Source organism: Phalacrocorax carbo, chromosome 21 (assembly GCF_963921805.1).
Source record: "Phalacrocorax carbo chromosome 21, bPhaCar2.1, whole genome shotgun sequence".
Lineage (NCBI taxonomy): Eukaryota > Metazoa > Chordata > Aves > Suliformes > Phalacrocoracidae > Phalacrocorax > Phalacrocorax carbo.
In genome coordinates this window covers 5,388,358-5,411,859 of record NC_087533.1, presented here as the reverse complement: position 1 = coordinate 5,411,859, position 23,502 = coordinate 5,388,358, and the positions used below count along the sequence as shown (strand labels likewise).

The 23,502-nt window shown below is 40.4% G+C and overlaps 1 protein-coding gene across 2 annotated transcripts in view; it reads left to right on the top strand.

Annotated features, from left to right (window-relative positions):
• Nucleotides 1-23,502, top strand: part of ARHGEF12 (Rho guanine nucleotide exchange factor 12) — an 80,570-nt gene that overhangs the window by 39,223 nt on the left and 17,845 nt on the right. For both annotated transcript variants that reach the window (XM_064470943.1, XM_064470942.1), the window contains 25 exons: nucleotides 3,808-3,906; nucleotides 4,364-4,413; nucleotides 5,258-5,315; nucleotides 6,046-6,224; nucleotides 6,846-6,923; nucleotides 7,532-7,651; nucleotides 8,265-8,399; nucleotides 9,974-10,045; nucleotides 10,822-10,914; nucleotides 11,529-11,639; nucleotides 12,113-12,211; nucleotides 12,850-12,892; nucleotides 13,286-13,391; nucleotides 14,214-14,351; nucleotides 14,832-14,864; nucleotides 15,547-15,661; nucleotides 16,762-16,867; nucleotides 17,096-17,308; nucleotides 17,759-17,888; nucleotides 18,201-18,236; nucleotides 18,815-18,969; nucleotides 19,644-19,790; nucleotides 20,599-20,684; nucleotides 22,172-22,297; nucleotides 23,106-23,220. In XM_064470943.1, coding sequence (XP_064327013.1) covers nucleotides 3,808-3,906; nucleotides 4,364-4,413; nucleotides 5,258-5,315; nucleotides 6,046-6,224; nucleotides 6,846-6,923; nucleotides 7,532-7,651; nucleotides 8,265-8,399; nucleotides 9,974-10,045; nucleotides 10,822-10,914; nucleotides 11,529-11,639; nucleotides 12,113-12,211; nucleotides 12,850-12,892; nucleotides 13,286-13,391; nucleotides 14,214-14,351; nucleotides 14,832-14,864; nucleotides 15,547-15,661; nucleotides 16,762-16,867; nucleotides 17,096-17,308; nucleotides 17,759-17,888; nucleotides 18,201-18,236; nucleotides 18,815-18,969; nucleotides 19,644-19,790; nucleotides 20,599-20,684; nucleotides 22,172-22,297; nucleotides 23,106-23,220 — 2,643 coding nt within the window. The remainder of the gene's footprint in view (nucleotides 1-3,807; nucleotides 3,907-4,363; nucleotides 4,414-5,257; nucleotides 5,316-6,045; nucleotides 6,225-6,845; nucleotides 6,924-7,531; nucleotides 7,652-8,264; nucleotides 8,400-9,973; nucleotides 10,046-10,821; nucleotides 10,915-11,528; nucleotides 11,640-12,112; nucleotides 12,212-12,849; nucleotides 12,893-13,285; nucleotides 13,392-14,213; nucleotides 14,352-14,831; nucleotides 14,865-15,546; nucleotides 15,662-16,761; nucleotides 16,868-17,095; nucleotides 17,309-17,758; nucleotides 17,889-18,200; nucleotides 18,237-18,814; nucleotides 18,970-19,643; nucleotides 19,791-20,598; nucleotides 20,685-22,171; nucleotides 22,298-23,105; nucleotides 23,221-23,502) is intronic.

The window sequence follows — 23,502 nt, the reverse complement described above, 5'->3', positions numbered from 1 at the left end:
ATATTAAACTGCATTTTCCTATTGTGGCCTCATGCCTCCAGGGAGGCTCTAGTTAACAAGTCTCCTCCCTTGCCATGTCCCACACAGTCTGATCAGGGAAAAGCTACACTGTATTACCAGAGATGCAGTTCACATTTCCATTCTCTGTAGTGAGTCAGGTTTTTAGAATGAACCCCTGCTCTATTTGTTGTGCACTGCTAGGGAAATTAAATTTCCTATTCTATTGAATAAAACTATTTAGGATCTGTAGAAGAGAAGAAGGTAAATGATCTCTTTACTAGAGAAGCTCCTGGACAATCAAAACATACCTGGCAGAACTGTTTCAGGCAATCACTTCTACCATGGTGTGTCTGTGACCTTGAGAAGTTCGGACTTTACCCTTCCCTGTTATCCAAAAGGCACATTTGTAACTCAGCCGCGATGCAGCAGAGAGAATAGTGCCACCTACTGAAGAGTTGATCATCTTAGCTTTTCTTGCAATTCCTTTTTTCTGAGACTGGTAATTTCTAACTGCTTTCGTTTCTAATCTTAAACCTCTTTAACTACAGTACATGGTTAGCTGCTTTATCGAACTCTTGGCTTGAGGCTATACCAATGAGTTTGGGGAATTATAATATGCGTGAGGGTGAAAAAGGATTTTTAAGATTTACTTTTTTCTCCACAGAATTTTATTAATCCACTCAAGATATGAACACGTAGTCTGATTTTGTGTACTTGAAGTGTGGTTACAGTGATGTTTCCTCATTTATTGCCTTCAGGACACTGTCATGTGAAACTGAATGTGAAAATAAGTTAATTATTGATTTGATTTTGAGTGCTATCAATGGTGGGTTCTATTGATCTTGTAATCTTTACTAAGCTTCAGCTGGAAAAAGTGGAATATCATGGTAAGATATTGCAAAATCACTCACGATTTCCATCTAGGGAACGCTAAGGATTGGAACACGAAATCAAAAAAGGTGAATGAAAAGCGGATTGCCACTTGCTAACATGGGTCCTTCATTGTTGCCCCAAACTCATAGACTTTAATTAAAGTGGGTGAAGTTGGTTTAATTAATGATTTAATGTAATTTTCTGTACTTGTGATATCCAGACGTGACAGTGACAGCTATTGAAAACCTTACATTGCGTGTCACTGGGCTCTCAGGGGTTTGTGGCTTTCCTTTAAGTCTATTCCAGAGTGTCTAATGAGGTGTTCAAGGTGCAAGATGTGGGTTATGAAAACATTGGTGCTCTGGTCTTAAAATTCTACCACTAAGCAGATTTCAAATTGAATGTATTTTACTTAAAGAACAAAAGTGAGCAAATGAGAGATTTGGGGAGTTTCTTTGCTAATTTCTCCTCACAGCAGAGTAAAAGAGAGCACTTGAATGTTGCTTATTAGTATACCTGTTTCAGACAGGGAGTGCTATCAAAGCTGATCTAGTTCTGCAGGTAATAATGTTATCTTTAGAAAACTTTCATTACATTCATTAAAATCACTATAAAGCTGCTGTGTATCTCTGTCCAGCATGGTATCTCTCAGCTGGGCTACCTAGACCTCGTTCCAGCCTTTTATACTGTGTTAGGAGAAGGATTAAGTGCCTGCTGCTTGTCTGAAGGGAACAAATGCAGGGAGAAAGCAATTATGGACTAATTTGGGTTTGAGCTGTCCTAATTTCAATTGCCTCCCCATTCTAAAATTGAAAGGTGGTCTTGGGTGAAATTGAGGCTTGTGGTGTGTAACAGTGTTTAATGTGATTACTCTTGGAACTTGAATTATACTCTGTAAGGCCAGTTTATGTTGCACCTCCTGCTATATTGCCTCTGCTTTGGCATCACGTTCATTCAAGGAGGAACCTTAAGAGTAGATCCAAGGGTTATTGGTTCTGGAAAAGAAAGAAATTCAGTGAAAGAGCAACAAGTACACAGAACTATACTGCGCCTTTAAATAAGGACAGTTCTTATGAGTCGAAAGATTAGTTAGTGTCTTACTCATAAAACCTGTACATCTGGCAGCAGGTTTTAAAACGAGCTGTTTTTATGAAATAGCATATGTTCTCTTTCCCACACCCCACCCTGGGGCATCATTCTTGTGAAGTGAGACTTAAAGAAGCTTGGCTATATAGAAAAGTGGGAGGTACAGAAGGGAGAGGCATGTTCTTTCACTTAACCATATAAAGAGGGTGTGAAAGGTGGTGGGTTTTTTCCCCTCTTGTCTGCTTTCCCTTTGCATCCATTCCATCATCTTACTGCAGATCACTTTGTATAGCATGATTTGCTTCTACTTTATCGGCGGAAGGGGAGTTACTGCGATATGATACTGTGACCAGACTGCTGCAGAAGTGCTGGAATGCAACCTTTTCCACTACTCCCACACCCATTTTTCATATATGCCACACTCAAGGAGAACAGGGCTGACTGGGCAGACAGTATTTTCACTTGCGGCTCCTCATTTCCATTAGGAATTGCTCCAGAGAAGTGAAAGGAGCTGTAGTGGTGTGAGAATAATTTAAGACGTGGGTATGACTCCATACTCTGTTACAATTCATTCCTTAAAAATTATTCCAGAGAAGACAGTCTTTCTGGGACAGCATCTTCACAATTCCCTTTGCTCCTTCCACGCTAAAGGGAACTGCTACAATTTTGGTATTTAATTGTGGAGAACTCCAATTCTTAAGATACTGATGTAAGAGTTTTGTCTGATGTGGCTGGAAATGAAGAAGCAAGGCAAGCCCTTAGAACTAAGGGTGATATTTAGTAGTTTAGCAGCTAGTAGTTTCTGCTGTGTAAATGAAAGAATACCCAAGCGTTTTGCAGGGTTCCTAAAGTTGCTTTTCAAGATAGGGGCTCCATTGTGGCAGGCTTTTTGCAGATGCTCCTAGGGAAGTGCTCTGCAAGGCACTTGGTAGCACAGTGCCAGGACTGTTGCTTTGTTTTGTTTTTCCCTTATGTCATTTTCAGGTGAACAATAGACATACACATTTCACCCTTTCAAAATGCTGCATCTACTAAGTACATTTATCTCTGCAACAGTGTTTACGCTCACATTATACTGAGTAACCCTAACACCTGGAAACAAGAAGTTGCCTTTGATGTCATACAGCAAGTTAAAGGAGGAGCAGATTCAAACTCGCATCTCCTGGAGTTTTGGCCCTGTACATCAGTAGCTCAGTGGGACACATGGTCTTGATTTCAGAAGTCTTGTTCAATGTAGTAAGAGTGGCTTGTAATTCTTTACTGCGGCTGTTCTGGTTCTCTGCGATATTCTCATCCTGGAACAGAAGGTGCCCTGAGATGAGATTTTTGCTGAGAACTGGGAGGATTTTTCCTGGTCAATAAATCTGTTTTAGTCCAACCTGTTGATGTTAGTCTGAGAGTTGTGACTTTTTTTAGAGTAGCTTGTAAAAGTTGTTTGGTGTTTTTGATAGTGTACTGGGACATGACCGTCCTCTGTTGTACTTTGAAGAACTGTTAATCAGACAAAGGGAAGTTGTGCTCCTTGGTTCATGTACATAGCTGCTCTCCTTCAAAACCTGCTTTTACCTCAAGTTGTATCTGATGTGCCAGAGCTGTCTGTATCTCTGCTGTTGTATATCTCTGTTTTGTGTAACTGAAGCAATAAGGTTGACCTGTCTTGACATTCCTGTCTGTTTCTGGACTGCTGCCCTGTTTCTGTCTGTCATATATTTTCCCCTCTGTTGTGTTGTACCAGTTTCTTTCTGTGATTATCTAGGAGGATAAGGTTTTGGACTGATGCCTAGCTTGTGTCTCTTTGTATTTCTCTCCTTCTCTTTCTTCTGCCCTTTCCCCACCTTTCTTATGCAGGTCTTGTTCAACGGTGTGTTGTTATCCAACGGGATGAAAACGGATTTGGGCTGACAGTCAGCGGAGACAATCCAGTCTTCGTGCAGTCCGTCAAAGAAGGTAAGCAGACTTGCTAAATGTGCTAGGCAGAGCGCAGCCTAGATGGTTTTCATGTGAATCAAAGAAACATGTGCATGAGTTAGAGGAGAAAACTCCAGATGCTGCCTTCACGAGTGGGATGGCTGTAGCTTTGGAATAGATGTGCAAGGACAAAGAGCATTGCACTGTTGGGATGCAGTGAGTCGCCACCTCAGTGTCTGACGTATTTGGAAACTGACCTCTTATATCTGACAGGAAATGACTCCTTGAAATGTGGTGGGATTGTGGCTTGGTGTAGTCACTGCAAAATGAGAACAGAACTGCTCTAGTCTAGATATTCAGAGATTTTAATCTGATAGAGACAGAGGAAGCTTGGGTGAGTGTGGGAAGTAGCTTTGCATGGAACTACAGAAGTGCTTAAACCATTTTTGATTTGAATGTACTGAGACTGGAACAAAGTGATTTCTTGCCTCTCTAGATGGAGCAGCCATGCGGGCTGGAGTGCAAACAGGGGATAGAATTATCAAGGTAAGGACATCAAAATCATCAGAGAAATGGATTATTTGTATTAAATTAGCTCTTTCCCTGAAATAATGTCATTGATACATCTGCTGTGATGTTTGCATTTGCCGGTGGGATAGAGAAATGGTCTAAGTTTGTGTTCTGGGGACACCAGAACAGTAACCACTGAAAGCTCACTGCTGGGTTGTGTTTTGTTGTGGAGATCACTCTCATTTCAGAACTTCGTGGCGGAGCTCAGTATCCTCAAGGTTCAGGTATCACATGTACAATAAAAACAGAAGTGGCAGGGGAAGGAAGGAATGGAGAGTTATTAATAATTGCCTGTAAATAAATAGTCTTTTTAGATACAGACAATTTCTTAGTTGTTTGGGACTAAAAGAGAGCACTGATCTAGGGGCAGTTAGGGGAAAAACAATAATCCAAGATGACTATCTAAACTATTGCTGCAAAATGGTGGTTGTGCTCCAGCAACTGCTGTCATGGATGGAGCTGGGGTTTCAACTAGGCATTTAAATTGATGAATTAGATTAGCTACCCAGATCTTTTTTCTGCCCAGTCAGAGGTGGATTGCTTTTTCTTTTTTTTTTTTTTTGTTGGTTGGTTGCTTGGTTTTCATTGGTATGAGTGTATAGTTTTCTTTTTGCAGAGCTCTGCTCACCTGTTAGAAGACAAACTTTTAGAAGGATAAAATGTTAACCTGTTGGTGTCTTGAAAGACACAGTAATGGAGATGGGGAGCCGCCAAAAAGTTTTGTTACTCATTCTACATCCTTACTGTGTAGTGTGTGGGTACCCTTAGCTGGAAATCAGTAGCTAAACACTGTTAACTTTGTATTCTTCCCTACCCCCAGGTGAATGGCACTCTTGTAACTCACTCAAACCATCTGGAGGTGGTAAAGCTGATCAAGTGTAAGTAGAGGCAGGTTACTATTTTTGTCATTGTGCTCCTTCAAAGCATGAAAGGCATAATTTTAAAGGACTAATGACTGATTCAGCTATCAGGTGACCAGGGTGAGGTCTAACCATGGCCCATGCTGAGAGATAAAGGGTGTGTATGAAACAGCAAAGTAAAATTGGGGTAATTTTGGCTTCTCGAACTTGAGCCGATACATACTTCTGCAGTTTCTCCTTAGCTTGATGTTCGAAGTTACCATCAAACCTTGCCTACACGTCTTCCCGTCTTTTGATTCCACCTTAAATACCATAGCTGTTCAGGCACTCTTAATGTACACTGTGGTATGATGCATGCAAAGTACTGGCATTTCTAAAGGAAGTGCATTCCTGGTTGATTTTCTTGTATAAGGAAGAAGGTGGTAGTGGCTCCTTCCACCCTAGCACAGTTTATTTTGTGGCACGAGCATATGTATACTATAAAGGCAATCTGGTAAATGTAACCTGATAGCACCCAATCCAATTTCTAGTCTTATATTAAGGATGATTTTCATGAAGGTTTTGGGATTACCTGAAATTTTAACAGGCCTCTAAAACAGAGCTGCCACTGCTCTCAGGTTCTCTGGTTTGAAGAACGAATAGGTGAAGAATGGTCTGAGTTTTGTCTCTAGAAAAAAGTGGCAACCAGAGAACCAGCAACCACAGAAATCTGCAAGTGTGTCTGAAATGTGAATTGTTCTCTCTACAGCGGGTTCCTATGTAGCTCTCACTGTTCAGGGGCGCCCACCAGGGTCGCCCCAGATTTCATTAGCTGATTCTGAAGTGGATCTGGCAACATTTGGGCATATGTCTCCCATCATGACATCTCCCCATTCGCCTGGCACATCAGGAAATGCAGAAAGGATTACTAGCCCAGTGCTTGTTGGGGTAAGATTTAAAGGTCTCTTTCCAAAAAACCAGCATAGCAGTGGAAGAAATGTTGTCATGTATTTTTTTTCTTGAATTGTTTTGTACTTCCTGCACGTATCACAAATTGGAAGTGGAATATTTATCCTGCCACCCAGTGGGCTTTTAATCACATGGGAAAAACATTTTGCAAGTAAAAATATCCCGTCCCATCTGATATAATACAAAGATAGTTGAGGAGTTATTCACAGGTTGTCTCTGAGATATCCTGCAATTTGCATGCTGTGAGTTTATACATTGTTTGATCCAAGCCAGTCATGCTGTAAGTTCTGTTAAAAAGTGGGTTGTTAGGTGTGCGGATACTTGGCAAAGAGTAGGGAAAGCAAATAAGCAAACACTTCTGGTCTATTTACTTTTTCTCTTCTTCTTTTTTTTTTTTTTTTTTTAACGTTGGTAGGCTATGTTCAAAAGTAAGAAAGAATGCATAGGATAGGGTTTAGAAACTTGAATTGCTTCTTGTAGGGCTTTTCAGAATCCATATCTAGGAAGTATATGAAAAATGGGCGTATCCATTTTCCTTACCTTTTTTTTTTTCCAGCTCCACCAAAAAACCCCAACCCTTAACCTCTGTATATTTTCTAGGAGGAGAATAATATTGTCCACAGCCAGAAGGTGGAGATTCTGAGAAAGATGCTACAGAAAGAGCAGGAGCGGCTGCAGGTACTGGAATTGAGAGTTTGGCAGGGGCAGAGGAAAGTACAGCGCAAATGCAAAGATTGGTTGTTGAATCACTACTTAGTAGCATCTTCAACATTCCCTTGCATAGCTTGTGTTTCAGCTTAGCTTTTCTATATACCAGCCCAACACCAGAGATCTAATCACTCTTACTGATCAGCTCTTGAGTCTTTAAGCCTTGACAGGGTAAGAAAAAAATTATGGGAGCTTTCTTAAGTGGAAAAGTACATATCTGTCAATCAGATCTAATCCTTGGGCAAGTAAGCATCTTGGACTCTTACTGAGAGAGCGAGCCATTTCTCACTGGGAGCTACAATTGGCACAGTACTCCGTGGTGGTGCTGAGTTATTGTGCCTTCAGCTGTACGTTCAATGTTTTTGTAATTTACAATAAATCTCTAGAATACGGTTATTTTCATATGGCACAGGAGAGATATAAAATGGACATTCTGTAGCATCTACTTGGTAAGTGTGCAGATGTGCTGTTTACTATTTAAAATGTGTAAACGGAATTAAGATTAGTTGTAGGTTGTAGTTGTAAGCTTTGATATTGAGGAGATACTGAGTGAAAGCTCATGAAATTTATTTTTTCAGTCTCTGCAAGAAGAGTATAGCCGATCACCCACCACACGAGTGCTCAAAGAGATACAGGAAACGAAGAAGCACATTCCTCAGCTGCAAGAGCAGTTGTCCAAAGCCACAGGCTGTACTCAGGTAACAGAATGTGTCAGGCTTCTCTGTGGTGTGTTCTGGGTGAAAATTCTTGGGGGATGATGGTGTTCTGGGCAAGCAGGAGTTCCCTGCTGTGCTCGTCTGTGCTTGTACAGGCAAATTGCACCCTCTAGGGTTGAGACTTGTAATTAGGCTTGCAGAGGCTGTCAAGCAATACTGTGCAAAAGCAGTATATGAAGTACTCTTAACAATGGACTCCCAAACCATCTGGGAAAAACTGCTTTTAAAACAGTAAGTGCAAACTACGATGTGTTTTTTAGTCTGCCTGTCAATACAACTTAAAAGAAACCCCTGAAGTCATTCTTACAGTGGAGACTGAATAACTGGAGGCTTAAAACAGCTTTGCTTTTGAAAAAAAAATGTAGGTGATATTATTGTTCCCATTTTTCCTCTGTCTGTAACGTTATAAGTACTGAAAACTTGGAGTGATTTTTCTGTTCTCTTCCAAAGGCATTGCAGCCTTTTCTGGATACAGAAATGAAGTTTTATAAATAATGTGAACTAACCAGGTTTAAAAGCAGCTATTTTTTAAGGATTGTCTCTTGAAATAGTCTACTTGCACTGTGTTGTCTCCCAACTCACTGTATCTTTTTAGGATGGAGTCTTGTACTCCAGGTCTGTGACGGAATCGCTGCAGATCAGTGAAGTGGAGGCAGAGAGCGGGGACTGTGTGAGCAAACTGGATTACAGTGGTGACAGCCCCTCCCGACCGAACAGTGACATTGCTGATGTGAGTCTTGAACAACTCCATGACTTTGCTTCTGTACTTTTCAGATTTGGTTTTCTTGTGTGGATTTCTTATGTTTCTGTTGTCCTGTGTATCATACATATGTACTCTACCTCAGTAACACTGTGTATTATTAGATAGGCTTCTCGCTACACACCAAAAACATTTCCCTGATGAAGGATACTATATTGGTCTTCCATTAGGGACTGGGGAAGAAATAGTGGGGGTTTGGGGTTTTTATCCAGGACTAGATTTTCCTGGCAAAATGCCTGTAACCAGACAAAGAAAAATGGATGCCAGCATCTTTCTCAGAACTCAGAGGTGCCAATTAGAACATCTTTTAAGAGTATGGTAATGTCCCAATTGCGGTAGCTGTGACTCAAATCCAGGCAGTGGGCAAGTTGCCATGAAAGTGGGGAAGAGATTTATTTCTAAGCTTCAATTATTGTCAACAGTAAAGGCTCCTAGTCTGTTCACTCTTTAGTTATCAGTCTGTGTTGCTTGTATGGTCTCCCTATTGGAGTGCCTTAGCACCTAATCCTTAAGTCACTATCTGATTAGTGCAGAACTGAGACTCTGTACTTGGGTTTTGGCCTGAGGATGTGGGAGCTAAACTTGTACTAGCAGTTGGAAGTGAAAGGAAGATGGGTCAGATATACCTCCAAAATGTGACCATATTTGATCCTGTTTAGGAACATTCCTCCTCCAAATCTGAGTAGGTATCCTCTATATTTGTATATAATAAATGCAGAACAAAATTCATAGCTATCTTCCTAATAAACTTAATCCTGTCAGTATTGTGGATAGTATTTGATCCCTGGAGGTGACTGACACACCGAACATTCAAGCTTTTCAATACAAAGTGACCCTGAGAAACTTGAGGACTGGGGGGGCAACAGAAACCTCTTGAAGTTTAACAAGAAGTCCAGAGTTCCACAGCTGGGGTGAAATAACTCCACACATCAGTACAGGCTAGAAACCAACAGGCTGAATAGTCACCTAGCTGAAAAGACCTAGGTGTTACTGTGGACACACTGAAGGTGAGCCAACAGCACATGCTTTTTGCAAATAAAGCCAAGTATCTACTGGGCGCCATGAGAAAGAGGATTGCCAGCAGGTGGAGGGAGGTTACTAGCCCTGTCTGCTGGGCACTGGTGAGACTACACCTGGAGTGCTGAGGCCTTTGCTGGGAGCCCCCTCTTCAGAGGGGATGTTGAGAAAAGGTCCTAGTCAGAGAGCTAGCAACGTGGGTGCTACATAAACTGTCAGAATCGGTGGAAAGAGCAAAGACAAAGCTGGGGACAGATGCACTAGTGGATTTTACAGCTCTACTGTTACTCAATGTCACTAGCTTTCTTACTGAAACTGTTTCTGCATCCGGTTGTGTTTTGTGTTTTTTTGGAACCAGCGCATGTAGGTCACACACTTTAGTTTGGCTGTTCACACCTCAGCTGTTCAGCAGTTCATTCTGTGAGAAAGCAGAAGTTTTGGCTATTGTGGCTGAAAAACTTACTCTGCATTACTCATTTTCCTGGATTTGCTGGTACTCACCAGAACTGGACTTCCTTCTTTCCCAGAGTCCTCGCAGTGGCTTGAAGGAGCGGATTTATCCAGATGAGAGCCCAGAAAAGAGTGAGGTTCAAGATAATGTGAGTACAAAACATAAAGTGTCACAATGACACTCCTGTAACGGGCCAATTAAAACACTGCTGGTTTTCCTGAGCTTTTTTATTTTCTAAAGCAAATTTTATGTACGCTGCACCTAAATACAATTAAAATTGTGCAGGGAAAGTTAATTGGCTGAGTAGATGTTTATGGAGTTTAAAAGCAGGCCCAATTAGAGGTGACAAATACATAATAAGCAGTAAAAAGCTGGACCTAAAATGGGTAGAGCAGTTGTACATATTTTATTCCTTGAGTCCTGCCATAATCAGAAGACTTTTCTTTAGGATGTTTAGTCATTATGAGGCTAGCATTATCAGGGATGGCCTGAAGAGTAGGTAAAAGTGGAACACAGCAGAAAGTGCAGGCCTATCTGAACATAGTATTTTATTCCTTTAGCATGACTTCTGAAGTGTTTTTTCCCTCATCTGCTTGAATTTCAAAAGTCGTATTTCTCCATTTGTACTAAGATGGCATTTGTCATATGCCACATGCTTAGCGTGCTCATGTCTGTAGATAATGCAGGTTTTTTTGAATTGTGTGATTTAATGTTTCTGAATGCTTGCAGCTTGGGAGAAGCAGTTGTAAGGGGATCTTGCAGCTGCACACTTGGACAAGGTTGAGTACAGACATGGGTTTCCATTTAGTTTTGAGAAGGAGAATAAAAATTATAGCAGTGTCTCTAACTTGGTAAAAAAGGTTTATTGTGCCAAGAGAGTAATAGCACTGTGCATTTCTTCCATCTCTTCCCTCACTCACCCAGGATTCCCAGTCGAGTGTTGGAAGTCCTTTATCCAGAGTGGGGCCTCAGATCATTGGAGCAGAGGATGACGACTTTGACACTGAACAGGAGCAGGTGGGAAAGACATTTAGACTCAGCCACCCCTTTTCCCCTTTGACCAGAATTCTGTTCCTCTATGCCCAAACTATGAGTGTTCCATGACTTGTTTTTATCAGGCAGTGTTTGTGTGGTAGATTAAGAATTAGAGAATGTGATTCCTGTTACGGCTGATCTTGCCATATTAAAACATTTGAGAAGTTTATAACAATATACCATCTTTGACTATTTCTATTAGACTTCTTTCTTCTCATAACTTCAAGCTTTCTAGAAATGCACTTGCCTTATTTCATTTTTTTTTGCTTATTCAGTTTCTCTCATGTTCTGTATTATTGTCACAGCAGTATAGCTGCTATGGCTTTTGGCATATTTATTCTGAGTTATTTTAGTTGTTCTTTCTTCTGAATTATATTTCATTATATTTTACTCAGTGCTCAGAAGAGTATTTTAAAGACGTTTTCCTGTTGTAAGTTCTTCCTGGGATGTTAGAATGGCATTGCAGATGTCCTGGAATTGGTCAGTTTTTATTTTAATTAAACAAATGAGGAGCAAAGCTGTTGGAACAAAGTTTCTTGGTTCTTCTCACAGTAGCTTTCTTGAATAATTCAAATAGTTTCCATATATCTCTACAGATTAATGGACAATGCAGCTGTTTCCAAAACATTGAGCTCCTGAAATCTCGCCCAGCTCACCTGGCTGTTCTTCTGCATCATGTGGTGTCCCAGTTTGACCCTGCAGCATTGGTAAGATGTTCTGGAATTGTTTCGTTTGCCCAGATTGGTAGTCTTAACCAGAGCGTATCAGGATCTTCTTGTTCTTGTAGAGTGGTCAGTGACATGGCTGGATCAGCAAGGAGAGAAATGCAGATCCTATGCAGGCATGAGAGTATTTCAGATAAATGAAGAGAAGCACAAAGACAACAGTGTCCTGTACATTTAGCTGTTTACAAATAAGTATTTAGCTCTTGAAAGCACTTCATGCCACCCTAAGGTGGTAGGATTAGTTGTCTATGGGGAAGGTCTGATCCTCCCACTCCACTGATTATCGGGGCAGCCTAGCTGAGGTTACCTGAGCAATCTAGATGGCCGAAGGCAGCTAGGAAGAGTTTCAATCCAACAGTGCTGCATACCTTGAAATATTTGGAAGAAAACATGGAGTTAGAAGTGTAAGAGTTCTCATGGTATCGCTTACTTTCTTCCCCTCCTGTTTCCCACAGTTATGCTACCTTTACACAGACCTGTACAAGCAGACCAACTCCAAAGAGACTCGGCGTGTCTTCCTTGAGTTTTACCAGTTCTTCTTGGACCGAGCTGCAGTAGGTTCCAGTCCTTTCCCTCATTTTCAAGCATATCTAGCAAGCTGACTTATATCTTTCTCCACTCTCCTGAACTAGAAAAAACTACGGAATTACTTAAGTCCTGCAAAATAAAAGGGTTTTTTGTTTAAATGTTTCCAGTGAATATGGCAAAATGAATGGTATATAGCGTCAGATGCTTGGAAACTCAATAAATCGCAGGGAATGCATTGTCTGATAGGAGAAATGACTTTGTGATATATAAGCAAGCTCTGGCTGTTATACATTGCCTTTTAGTTAATTGCTGCATATCAAAGAATCACAGGTTGGAAGGGACCTCAGGGATCGTCTAGTATATTGATGTGGCTATTGCAAGGATTAGGAAGTGTTATGTGTCTGTTGGAAAGCCTGAGAAACTTCTTCACTGTCATGAATTGGACTACCAGATAGTGTAGCAGAGGCTAGTATTACACGTTTAGATTAAATAATCTTTATGTAATATAATATATATTAAGGGGAGTCTTCCCCTTAATACCTTCAGGTGTTCAGGTTGTATGGCTTTGGCTTTTGTGGGGATTTTGTTGTATGTTTTGTACCGTGTGTTTTATTGGGGTTGTGCTTGTTGTGTATGTTCTCCCAGTTTTTCTTTTCTTTTGCAGAATCTAAAAGTTCCAGTCCCAGATGAAATCTCCCTAGAACTAGGTAGGGTCCACTTGCCTCAGATACCTATTTCTGTAGTTTCTACTGTCCAAGTCTCTGAAAAGCACTTGGGATTACTTCAAACATATGGTGTCCTATGTTACATGGAGAGACAAATAAGTACTACTTCTGTTTCTTGGGAAGGGCATAATGCGTGCTGTGATACATGTGTAAGTGGTGGGAAGCACTGGACACTTGGGCATGTACATTTTTTAGTATAACAGTGGATGCGACCAAAGCTGCTTATGCTTAATGCACTGAAGTTCATATTATCGGCAAGTGAAAGGCAAAAGGTACTTTTGGATGGGCTAAAATATACATGTGAGTGGCTTTGTTCTAAGGTGGAGAGGGGTGTTCTCAAAAGAATAATCTATTACCTTCTCTTCTGACTGGCAGATAGAAGAAGGCCAGAACTCCTTCCTGAAGAGCTTCATCGCCAGTTTATACAAACTATGCAAGATAAAGTCTGTCCAGAAGTTCAAAGGAATCTGGAAGATTTTAGGTAAAAACAGTTGTCTGTGTAGTTTTCCTTTAGTTCATACCTGCCCTCAGTCAACATGTCCAATACAGGGGAAGTTGAAACTTGAGGTATGAAGTAATTAGTCTTGGGCTGAATAGGAAGATACCACCGGAGGGGACTTCCAGGGTCATCCTGTGACCAATCCTTGAATATTTTTTGATACTGTGTTGCAAGTAATCAATTACAAGATCAATTTTTAGAGCTTGGATTCTCCATTCCTTGAGGCTATTTGAGGCAATTTCAGAATACTGTTACTTAGGTCATGTTATATAAATCCTTCTTACTAATCGTATTTATAATCAGCTTATATCTTCTGTTTTTTTCTTTCCTTCCCTCTCCCCTATATAAGATTTAATCCACTTTATAAAGCTGTGAACGGCATGTAGTAGAATTTGATAATTGATATGCCCTTTCATGTGGAGTCATAAGAGTTCTGTGCCGACATGAGACATTATACCAAGACAAGTGTTCAGTAATGGACTTTTTCATATCTAAAAATGTCTCAATTCAAGTATATTCTTCAAATGTACAGCCTGGGATGCTGCAAAAGGAGTAACTACTTTTTCTTGACCCTGGCAATGGCTGCCTCGTGATAAATATCATACAGTTTTCTCTCTCCAAAGGCTATGTTAGCTATGTTTTACAGTGAGCGCAAATGTTACGGAGAAATGTCATCACTGCTCCATTTCCGTACAGAAACCAATAATGAAACATGTTAGACATTTTGAATGTCAAGAGGTTGTTTTTCCTTGTTACAGGTCAGTATTCAATGTCAAGTGGTGCTTCCCTCTCCCCATTTTTCAGGCAGAAACGTAGTATGGGATTGACCCTGGCAGAAGGAGAGCTAACCAAGCTGGATGCAGAAAGAGTTCGTGACCGGAATGCAGTGGAGAAGGAAAGAGCATGTGCAGAACAGATTATTGCTAAAATTGAGGAAGTGTTGTGAGTAACAGCAAGTATAATTGTGGGGCTAAAAAAAATGTTCTACCTTAAACCTGACAACAGCAGAGCAAAGGAATTAGGAACTAGAAACAATTTGACGTCACTATGTTTACATTGCTGCTTCTGTTTGCTGTCAGTGTATGGGTAATGACAGCCAGAAGTGAGCTAATAGTTAGGTGAAGTCCATGTATCTTCTCAAGGAGGCTACTGTTCAAATAGAGGAAGTGCTTCCACTGTCAGCTTGTGCATTGTTAGATCAGAGTCCCTTTTTTGGGTTGTAGAAACCTATAGCTTCAGAGCCCCTTTTTTTCTTTTAATATGAGTGTGAACATTTGTTTCTGTGTACTACACCCCTACCCCTCCCTGGGACTTTCTAACATTCTAAAGGACACTTGGAACACAACTGCTGATGCTGAGTGGATGGGACTGGGTATTAACTGGGTTTTGAGTTCAGTTTTTAAAGTCTTTCTTGGTTTTTAGGATGACATCTCAGCCTTTGGAAGAAGACAAGAGGTAATGCAAGTTGTATGGGCTTTTAGTCTAAAATAAGAATCCCACCTCTAGCTGTGTGTTCTGCTGAGCAGAACAAGACAGCCCTCTGCTGGCTGGAGCCACAAACTCTCATTTTCTAAATCCCCTGGCATAATTAATTTGAATTCACAGCATCAACCTCTTCTTATTCTGAAGTTTCTTGCCTTTGTTTCAGATCTGAAAAAGTTTCTGTCACTGAGAGTTCATGGGTTTTTTGGTTTTGTTTAAATCTCGCCTGACATGTATTTTCTGTATGTGCCTTGCCTTGTTCAGTTTGTATGTATACAACTGTCTGGGTAGCGTGTACTATACTCTTTACAGCAATTGTACCATTTACTGTAACTTATTTTTACCATAACTCAAAACTATAATGTGACTTCAAATATCTATTTAGTAGATCATTTGGACCTTCTGCGTAATTCTCAATGTTATTTTTACTGCCTAGGCTGGTATGCCTCTTATATACTCCATCTTTTTTTTTCAAGAGGACAAATTCTGATATTGGCTGAGTCTTTCCCATTGTCTGTGACAGTTTGTTTCATATTTTAAAAAAAAAGTATGCGAATAGAACCTTTGCATTTGACCTTTTTCATTTCCTTGACAAAATGTATTTTCCCCAATACTTTTCTCTGTATTCTCAATCTTTTTTTTTTTTTCTTGGCAGTTCCACAATGCAGTATGTGATTCTTACTTACATGAAACACCTGGGAGTCAAAGTTAAAGAACCTCGTAACCTGGAGCAGAAGCGTGGCCGTATTGGTTTCTTGCCAAAGATCAAGGTAGTGGCCAGAATGTATATGGTTAAAGCTGCCCAGCATGGGTGCTTCGTTAGAATTCAAAATTCACCTTTTGCATGACATATTAGAAGTTGGTATGGTCTTACAGTCTTTGTTGCTGCATCAAGAGGATTTGGGATTACTGAGCTGCACGGAAAACAGAACAGTTTAAATTGGGTTCTACATATGTTTCCAGACACATGAATTAGAAATCAGTTGCCTTCTTTCTTCCTTTATCTGTATGTCTAATTCTAATTGCTTGTTCTTCACAGCTCTAGCCTTATTAAAACTTTGGGTGAGAAATACTTCCTATAATACAACCTGGAATCACTTGAGGATCTCATTATGGCTAATCAGGCTGTTGGCCTACATACTTCAGTTTTGTTCATGAGAAACTTGCCCAAAAACTTATGCTTCATGATGCAGGAAACATACTTTTCCAGCCACCCACACTTTCCCGGTTATATACTGAATTTTTTCAGCAAAACTCCGTGTGGGTGTTTCCATTCGCCTCCCACAGTATGGGGGCGTATCTGGTCACAGTAGCTACTTACTTTCATCATCATTCCAGCTTCCTTTGAAATGTTAAGACTGTTACGATCAGTTCTACGCTGACAGTACAAAAAGGTTAGATCAAGTGTTTGCAGCCTTTCTGAAGTGCTAAGAGAAGTTGTATATTTCTCTCACAGATTAGAGTCTGTATGCTCGTGGAGGTTTGGAGTCACAAGATGTTGTGCCTTAGAGAAACAAGGTGCTACTGGTCACTGTAAATTTGTCTCTTACCCTAGGATGGAGAGTGGTTTTTAGCTCCTGCTAAGTTAAACACAGGGTGTGTGAGTTTTTGTTTGTAACAGATGCATCTCTTAAGATGCTGTGGCTCCCTGCTGCTAACCCTGTTACGCACCGTTCCGTCTGTCCGTAGACTGACTGTCTTTGCCTCTGATGCTACAGGATGATGACCTCTCGATAACTTGTTAGAAGTAAAATTCTATTGTACAGAACTCCTGAGATATTGGCTAATTCTTTAAAACTGCAGTAAATAACTGAATTTGAAGAAATGAGTGATCGGTTTCCTTTTTTTCGTTGTTGTATATTAACTGCAGCAAAGTATCAAGAAGGAGAAAGAAGGAGAGGAAAAAGGAAAGAGAAGAGGCTTTCCTAATATTCTGGGCCCACCAAGGAGACCGAGTCGACATGATAGCAGTGCAAGTATGTCAGACAAGGAAATATATGTTCCCTAACTATTAGTTTGAAAGTCAGATGAAGTCTTAGCTGTCTTTTAGAAATCCATCCTAAAACGTCTCAGTAAACTTTTTGGTTTTAAAACATGTTTTTGAAGAAACACAAACCTAATTTTGTCCTGGAATGCTTCCTCTCTTCATTGCTGAAGACAGGTAAAAGCTCTTTCAGCAATATAATGGCTCTGTGTTTGTTTAGTTGGCAGAGCCATGGAAATGCAGAAGCCCCGCCATTCAAAGCACTTAACTACAGCGTCTTCTGTTAGCCCAGAGCCACCGGATTCTAGCAAGATGCGCCAGAGTGGGTCCTCCAGTGATGGAACAGATGTGCCATATCCGCCTGCCAACCCAATGTCTCCTTTGGCAATGGGTCCCTTTTCCTCTCCAGAGGGAAGCAAAGATAGCGAAACAGGTAGGATGACACTAGCAAAGAGTAATGATTAAGATTGTGCTGTGAACTGGATACGCAAAGCCCAACAGACTTAAAAAATTAGGAAGTGTTTTTATGTCATTAGACATGGTCTTCCTCGGTGCTTAGTTATCTTTTCTGACTTAGTCTCTGGTTCAAATTAGGAAGTCTTATCATGGAGGGAAATTGTTGTTAGCTGGGTTCTATCACTGTGGCATTGGATCATCTAACAGGAAAAGAATGAGACTCAGGTGCCTGCTTTTGTAAGCACAAGTCAGTGTCATCTGGAAACGTTTGTCACTGAGATTTTTCTTACCAGCCTAGGAATTCAGTTCCTCCAGCTCAAAGATGAAATAAAGCTGTGAATCAGGAGGCTATGAAGAGGCTGTGAACTTCTCCAGCATACTCTGATTTGATACAGTTCTTAACATTTCATACTCACTTTCTGTTTAGGTTTGAAGCAGACTGGAGAAGCTCCACCTGCCAATGACTGTATGGATGGCACTCCCCGCACACCTAATAATACCTTTGAATTCCCATCTCCTTTGGAAAACTTGCAGGAGGAGGAGGGAGAATCAGAAAGGTAACTATGGTACCCTGATTGCTTGATCCTTGGAAGAGAGTCAGTGTCACAATGGCTGTTGAAGCTGAGTCTATAGAACTATTAGTGACATCATTTATATTAAACACTATTGGTAGAAGTAGGAAATGCTGATCTGTGTCTGCTACTATGGTTGTACTAGAAAAGTATGTGTGTATCAGGAGGGTGAGGCTGACAGATGGACAAAATGTTCTAGTTAGGAGTTTAGGCCTTTACTCTGAGGTTACACTGAATGTCTGAGTGGGATGAAGTTCTTGCATAAGCTTCCCTAATAATCCCTTTCGTTCTTTGCAGAATGGTTGACATGGGAACGCCAAAGCCTTTTCGCAAGTGAGTATGCTTATGAATGTTTGAACGTCACTGAACTTGTTGAGATTCTAAGAGGTTAGGAAGTAGAATGTAGTAGTGTTCATTGTTCTGAGCTGGTACAATTGTCTGCATGATCTTTCCTTTTCTTAAATAACGCATATGTGAAATGAGACACTGGCATCAGTATATAGGACAGGTGGACTGACTCATATGCAAATAAGCCCTTTGATCTATGAGTGAAGTATAGTGATTGTTGTATCTACTGATCTGAATTGATAGGTTAGGGAGTTGGAATTTCCACATGTTCTTTTTAAATCTTTGTGTTGCTTTTAGCTCTGCTCTGCAGATAGATGGAGGGAAGAAATGGTAACCTGCCCTGTCACCAACTAGATATTTGACTTCAAGCAAATAATGTTTATTTTTATAATTAAAAGGAGAGTTAGAAAATGTATCTATAGGTTCAGACATCTAAAGAACTCCAGCTGTTACGGAGAGCATATTCATAATGCTTTACAACTGATACACTTAAGATTTTCTCTTCTTTCTTCCTTACATCCATGCCTAAAATGGGAAGTATCTGACATATTTTTTCATGTTAGGATGGACAGTGTTGGTTTCACAGATGTACAAAGTGAAGATGAGCTATATGATTTTGACATGGACATGGACCCTCCCAACTGGCAGCAACTTGTGAGCCGAGAAGTGTTGCTGGGGCTGAAACCCTATGAAATCAAGCGCCAAGAAGTGATTAATGGTGAGATGGGTATTTTTTCCTAGCTCATGTAGCGCAAAGCTGAAACCTGTTCTCTGGGGCGCTGAATTTCTTAAAATTTAAAACCAGGTCTTCATTCACTGATTTGCTCAAAGCAGTGGCCATCTATTACTTCTGGTTTGCAGTGTTTGTGTGTGTGAAACGTGTACTTATTACTGAAAAGTATGCGGAGATGAGACTGATCCGGTCCTTAGAGGAGGGGGAAAAAAGGAAAAAAAAGTGATTTGACACTGAAAGGCAAGTTTGCAGTATTGTGTTCGGTAAAAGAAATCAAGAGGCACTGTCAACACTGTTGGAGAGCACATGATGCAAATGGAAAGCTACTACCAAACTTCATCTTCAAAGCTTCATCTCAATTCAGGTCTTGCAACCCTGCACAACACACTGTGTGGCTGTATGAGCTGCTAAGAGCTCACTGTTTGGGTTAAATGGTGAGTCACAAATCAGTTGACTCCTCTGTTCTTTCAAACATGGAAGTATAGCAGAGCATGGCTCCATTCTGGAACATGCTGGACTGTGGGCCAGCAAGGGAAGCATCCGTGAGGGAGGCTTTTGTAAGTTCATGCTTCTGACTTCAGTTTGCTTCACATTTGGATCCATGTTGCCACACCTCTTTAAGTAGGTAGTTACAATCGTGCTTTCCGCTCTCTCTTCAGAGTTGTTTTACACTGAGAGGGCTCATGTTCGCACGCTGAAGGTTCTGCATAATGTCTTCTACCAGCGTGTCACCCGGGAAGGGATCCTGAACTCCAGCGACAAACGGAAAATCTTCTCCAATCTGGAGGATATTCTTGGGCTTCATAGTAAGTGCAGCTGAGGTGCCTTTTTGCTTTGTAGTCTCAACTCGAATTCTGGATACAAATATCTGAAAAATTTAAGCACATGACCCTGAAACAAGAGACAACCTTGTACAACACTTAAGATGAAAAAGAATAGTGCAGCTGTTCTTTCTTTTGCACACAGTTTTTTCCGTTCCTGGTTTACAAAGATACTTTGGTAAAGAATGCATGCGTCCAGTGTTTCAGATACTTGCTTTTATCTTATCTGTGTACACAGACTCTCCTGTGCTGATTTATGCTCTGATAAAAGGAGCGATGCTTTGATGAATGGTCTTTATGGGTCAATGTTTAAAATGTTACAACTGTTGTTGAAGAGAATATGAACACAAATCTGAAAACATGGAAGTCTTGCAGGTGTCTTTGAAGGGCAGCCCTTACTAACTGTTTAGAGAAAGGACTGTTCAGAATCAGAATTTCAGCTCTGCCACTGAATAATCAATTGTATAATTTCATGCGGGTGTCTTGAAGTGTGTTCTACATTATTTCTATGTTTTTAAAAGGGCAGTAATATTTAACCTCAGAAAAGATAAGACTGGAAAGGTTCCTAGGGGTTACTTGAAGACAGGTGAGATGAAAGTGCAAATGACTTATATAACATTTTCTTAGATATTCTGCTAAATTTATTATGTTGCAGGATACATTTGATTTTTTTAATTTAAAGGAAATTATTGCAAATCTAGTCTTCTCATAGAATAGCTTTTATTTTAAAACACATGCTGAAAATTAAGCAAACAATTTGAGCAGTATTAATAAAATTTCTTTTTTTTTTAAGTTGTGTTGAACGATCATATGAAAGCTGTCCGAAAAAGGAATGAGACTTCTGTTATTGGCCAAATTGGGGAAGACCTGCTTTCCTGGGTAAAATAATTTTTTGCTTTCTTGACCTTGAAAATAATGTTTTATATAATGACAAACAGAGCCAGAGGTTAGTGAAGGTAATTCCCAGTTAATAGGAGCTGAAGGTCTTAGAGCTGCCATTTCTATGGAGCCACCATAGAGCTAGAGAATGAGGGTTGAAGGAAAGCAGAAAGAACTTACAGGACTTTGATTTGGCTGGAGATAAGAACAATATAAGGAAGAAAAAAATCATTTCCTTATGATGTGTGGGTAGAGTAGAAAGGCAGGAGACATAAAGATCAGAGAAGGATTTTGAAAAAATGTAATATCACAATTTATTCAGTAACAGTGAAATACAAGTCTTGTATTGCCTGTGATGCAGTTAAGTTAGTTAAAAACATTGGCTTCCAATGCTAGAATTCACATAGCTGAACTTTTTCAAATTTATAACACTGTTGCAGGTTTCCTTTCAGAGATGCAAATGACAGGACCAGGAGTGATGTAGGTTCTTAAAAAAAAAAAAATTTCACTTGGGAATCCCGTTTTGTTGTTTGTTTCAAGCCTACTTAATTTAGGATTGAGGATTGATCTGTTTGTTCTTTTCAGCTCTTCATGGAGAAGTCTCTTGTGGTGGAGTGTTGTGTTTTGTGGTGTTTTGGTTTGGGGTTTTTTTTTAATATCCCACTTTGTCTAGTATTCCAGGAAAAAAAGAAAGAAAGCAAAAATCATATGTGGCTGGTAAAGAAGCACTTCCAACCCTTTCAGTTCTCCTGTGTATTATCAAAAAGCATGAATACACTTGCTAGAGGACTCTAGATCTTAAGCTAATAGTAATATGCCCTTGTAGTGTTCTGGCTAAGTGGCTAAAACAAAGAAACAGAGGATCTCTTTCTCCAGAGTGAGTATTTTCAGGAGTTACTATGCTGCATCACAGCCTGGGTAGCAGGAATGGGAGGAGTTGCAGTTGCAGTAACAGATTAGCCATCTGTCATGTGCAGCACATTTCTCAGCCCTGCTCATGGCTATCATTTCCCCTAGCCATGTATTGGTAATACTTTTGTTTAGGAAATAAGATGTTATATTTTGGTGTTTAAGCATGGGTGTCCCTGAGAAACAAGATAACCTTTGGTCTTGGCTTTGCTGACCAATATTCAGGTAAATAATCCCTTGTCATTCATGTGAGTGCAGTTTTTTCTGCTCTCCTTATGGCTGACAGTGGAGACATGGCACTGTATTGTTCCTCTGAATCAGCAGTGCATTTATGGAAAGGATTGGATGCGCTAGCGCTGGAGGCAGCACAACTGTAGAGTTTGAGATGTGAAGGGGTTCCTCGGTAGACTGGGAAGTCAAGGCCTTAAAAAAAGGATGGAAATGACTTCTCATATTTTGCCAATAATTCCTTTCTTCTCTGACGAGTCCAGTTCTGCTGTGTGGCTATATGTCTGTTGAAAGTGGGACACGCTGAACTTGAGCCTATCTAAATTTGGCTTTTTGGCTTTGTGGCACAGTTTAGTGGAGCAGCAGAGGAGAAGCTGAAACATGCAACTGCCACCTTCTGCAGTAACCAGCCCTTTGCTCTAGAGGTCATCAAGTCACGCCAGAAGAAGGACTCTCGCTTCCAGACTTTTGTGCAGGTGAATTTTACACAAGGGTTTGGGCTGCCTGAGGATGTGGCTGGTGGCAAGCATAGCATAACAAAAGCTTGTAGATTAAGATATTATAATTAATGCCATCATGTCTACCATTGTCTTCAGATTGGGATCACTTCCAATAGTGTATTTTTTTCTGCTAGTTGTTTCTGGTGGAAAGAGCCTTTAATTTTGGGGAACAGAGACCATGCAGATGGCATGCAGAAAAGCATTGGCGTCCCAGGCAGGAGATGGCATCTCACTTGGGGTGGCTGTTTCCCAAGGATGAGTACTTCTGTGGGGACAACTGTTTACAGTAGTGTAATTTTTATGCATGCCACGGGCAGAAGACAGATGATACGCACCCATTCTGCCTGCCAGGAAAGGGGCTTGAATACATGTGGCATTTGGAGAAGAGAACATTATCTTCATTACCACAGGCTGGGAGGAACTCCAGTAATACAAGGGCTGAGGTTATATTGAAAAATGTACTGTAGTTTTGCTATAGTGTGAAAGCCTAAACTGATGTCTTCCCTGTATGGTGGTGACTGAGATTGATTGGAGATGGTACCAGGCCTCTGTGAAGTAATGAGGGAAGGAAGCCACCGCTTTTGTGATGAGCCTTTCCTATATGTAATTGCAAATGGAGAGGGGATGTGTTGTCGGAATGATAGATCTTGGCATTTCTTGTTGTGTATTTAATTACTGGCAAGTGAAGTAATAGATGTTTATGTGATGAATAGTTGTTACACGTTCAGGTAATTATAGTCTTAATAAAAATGACAAATGTAGTTATTGTGCTGTTTAATTTTAGGATGCTGAGAGTAATCCACTGTGTCGCCGGTTGCAGCTGAAGGATATCATTCCCACAGAGATGCAGAGGTTGACTAAGTACCCCCTTCTGCTGGATAACATTGCAAAGTACACAGGTAAAAGCCTTTCCACTAGGGTTTGTGCACACATCTCAGCAGGTTTTCTTGGCAAACGTGATTTCAAAGCATGTGTTGAAGGACAATTCAATTTTATGGGTCACCATCTGTTTTCGTTGTGACCTCGCTGCTACCTTCCACACAGGGAGGCAGGTTAAAAAAAGTTAATAATAATAATTTAAAAATACAGTCTTTGTTTCTAAATTAAATTCATTTTCCATCTTAGGACAAAAAAAAGTAGGAAATAAGTGAATAACAGTCTGCATTGGGTTGGAGTGTATG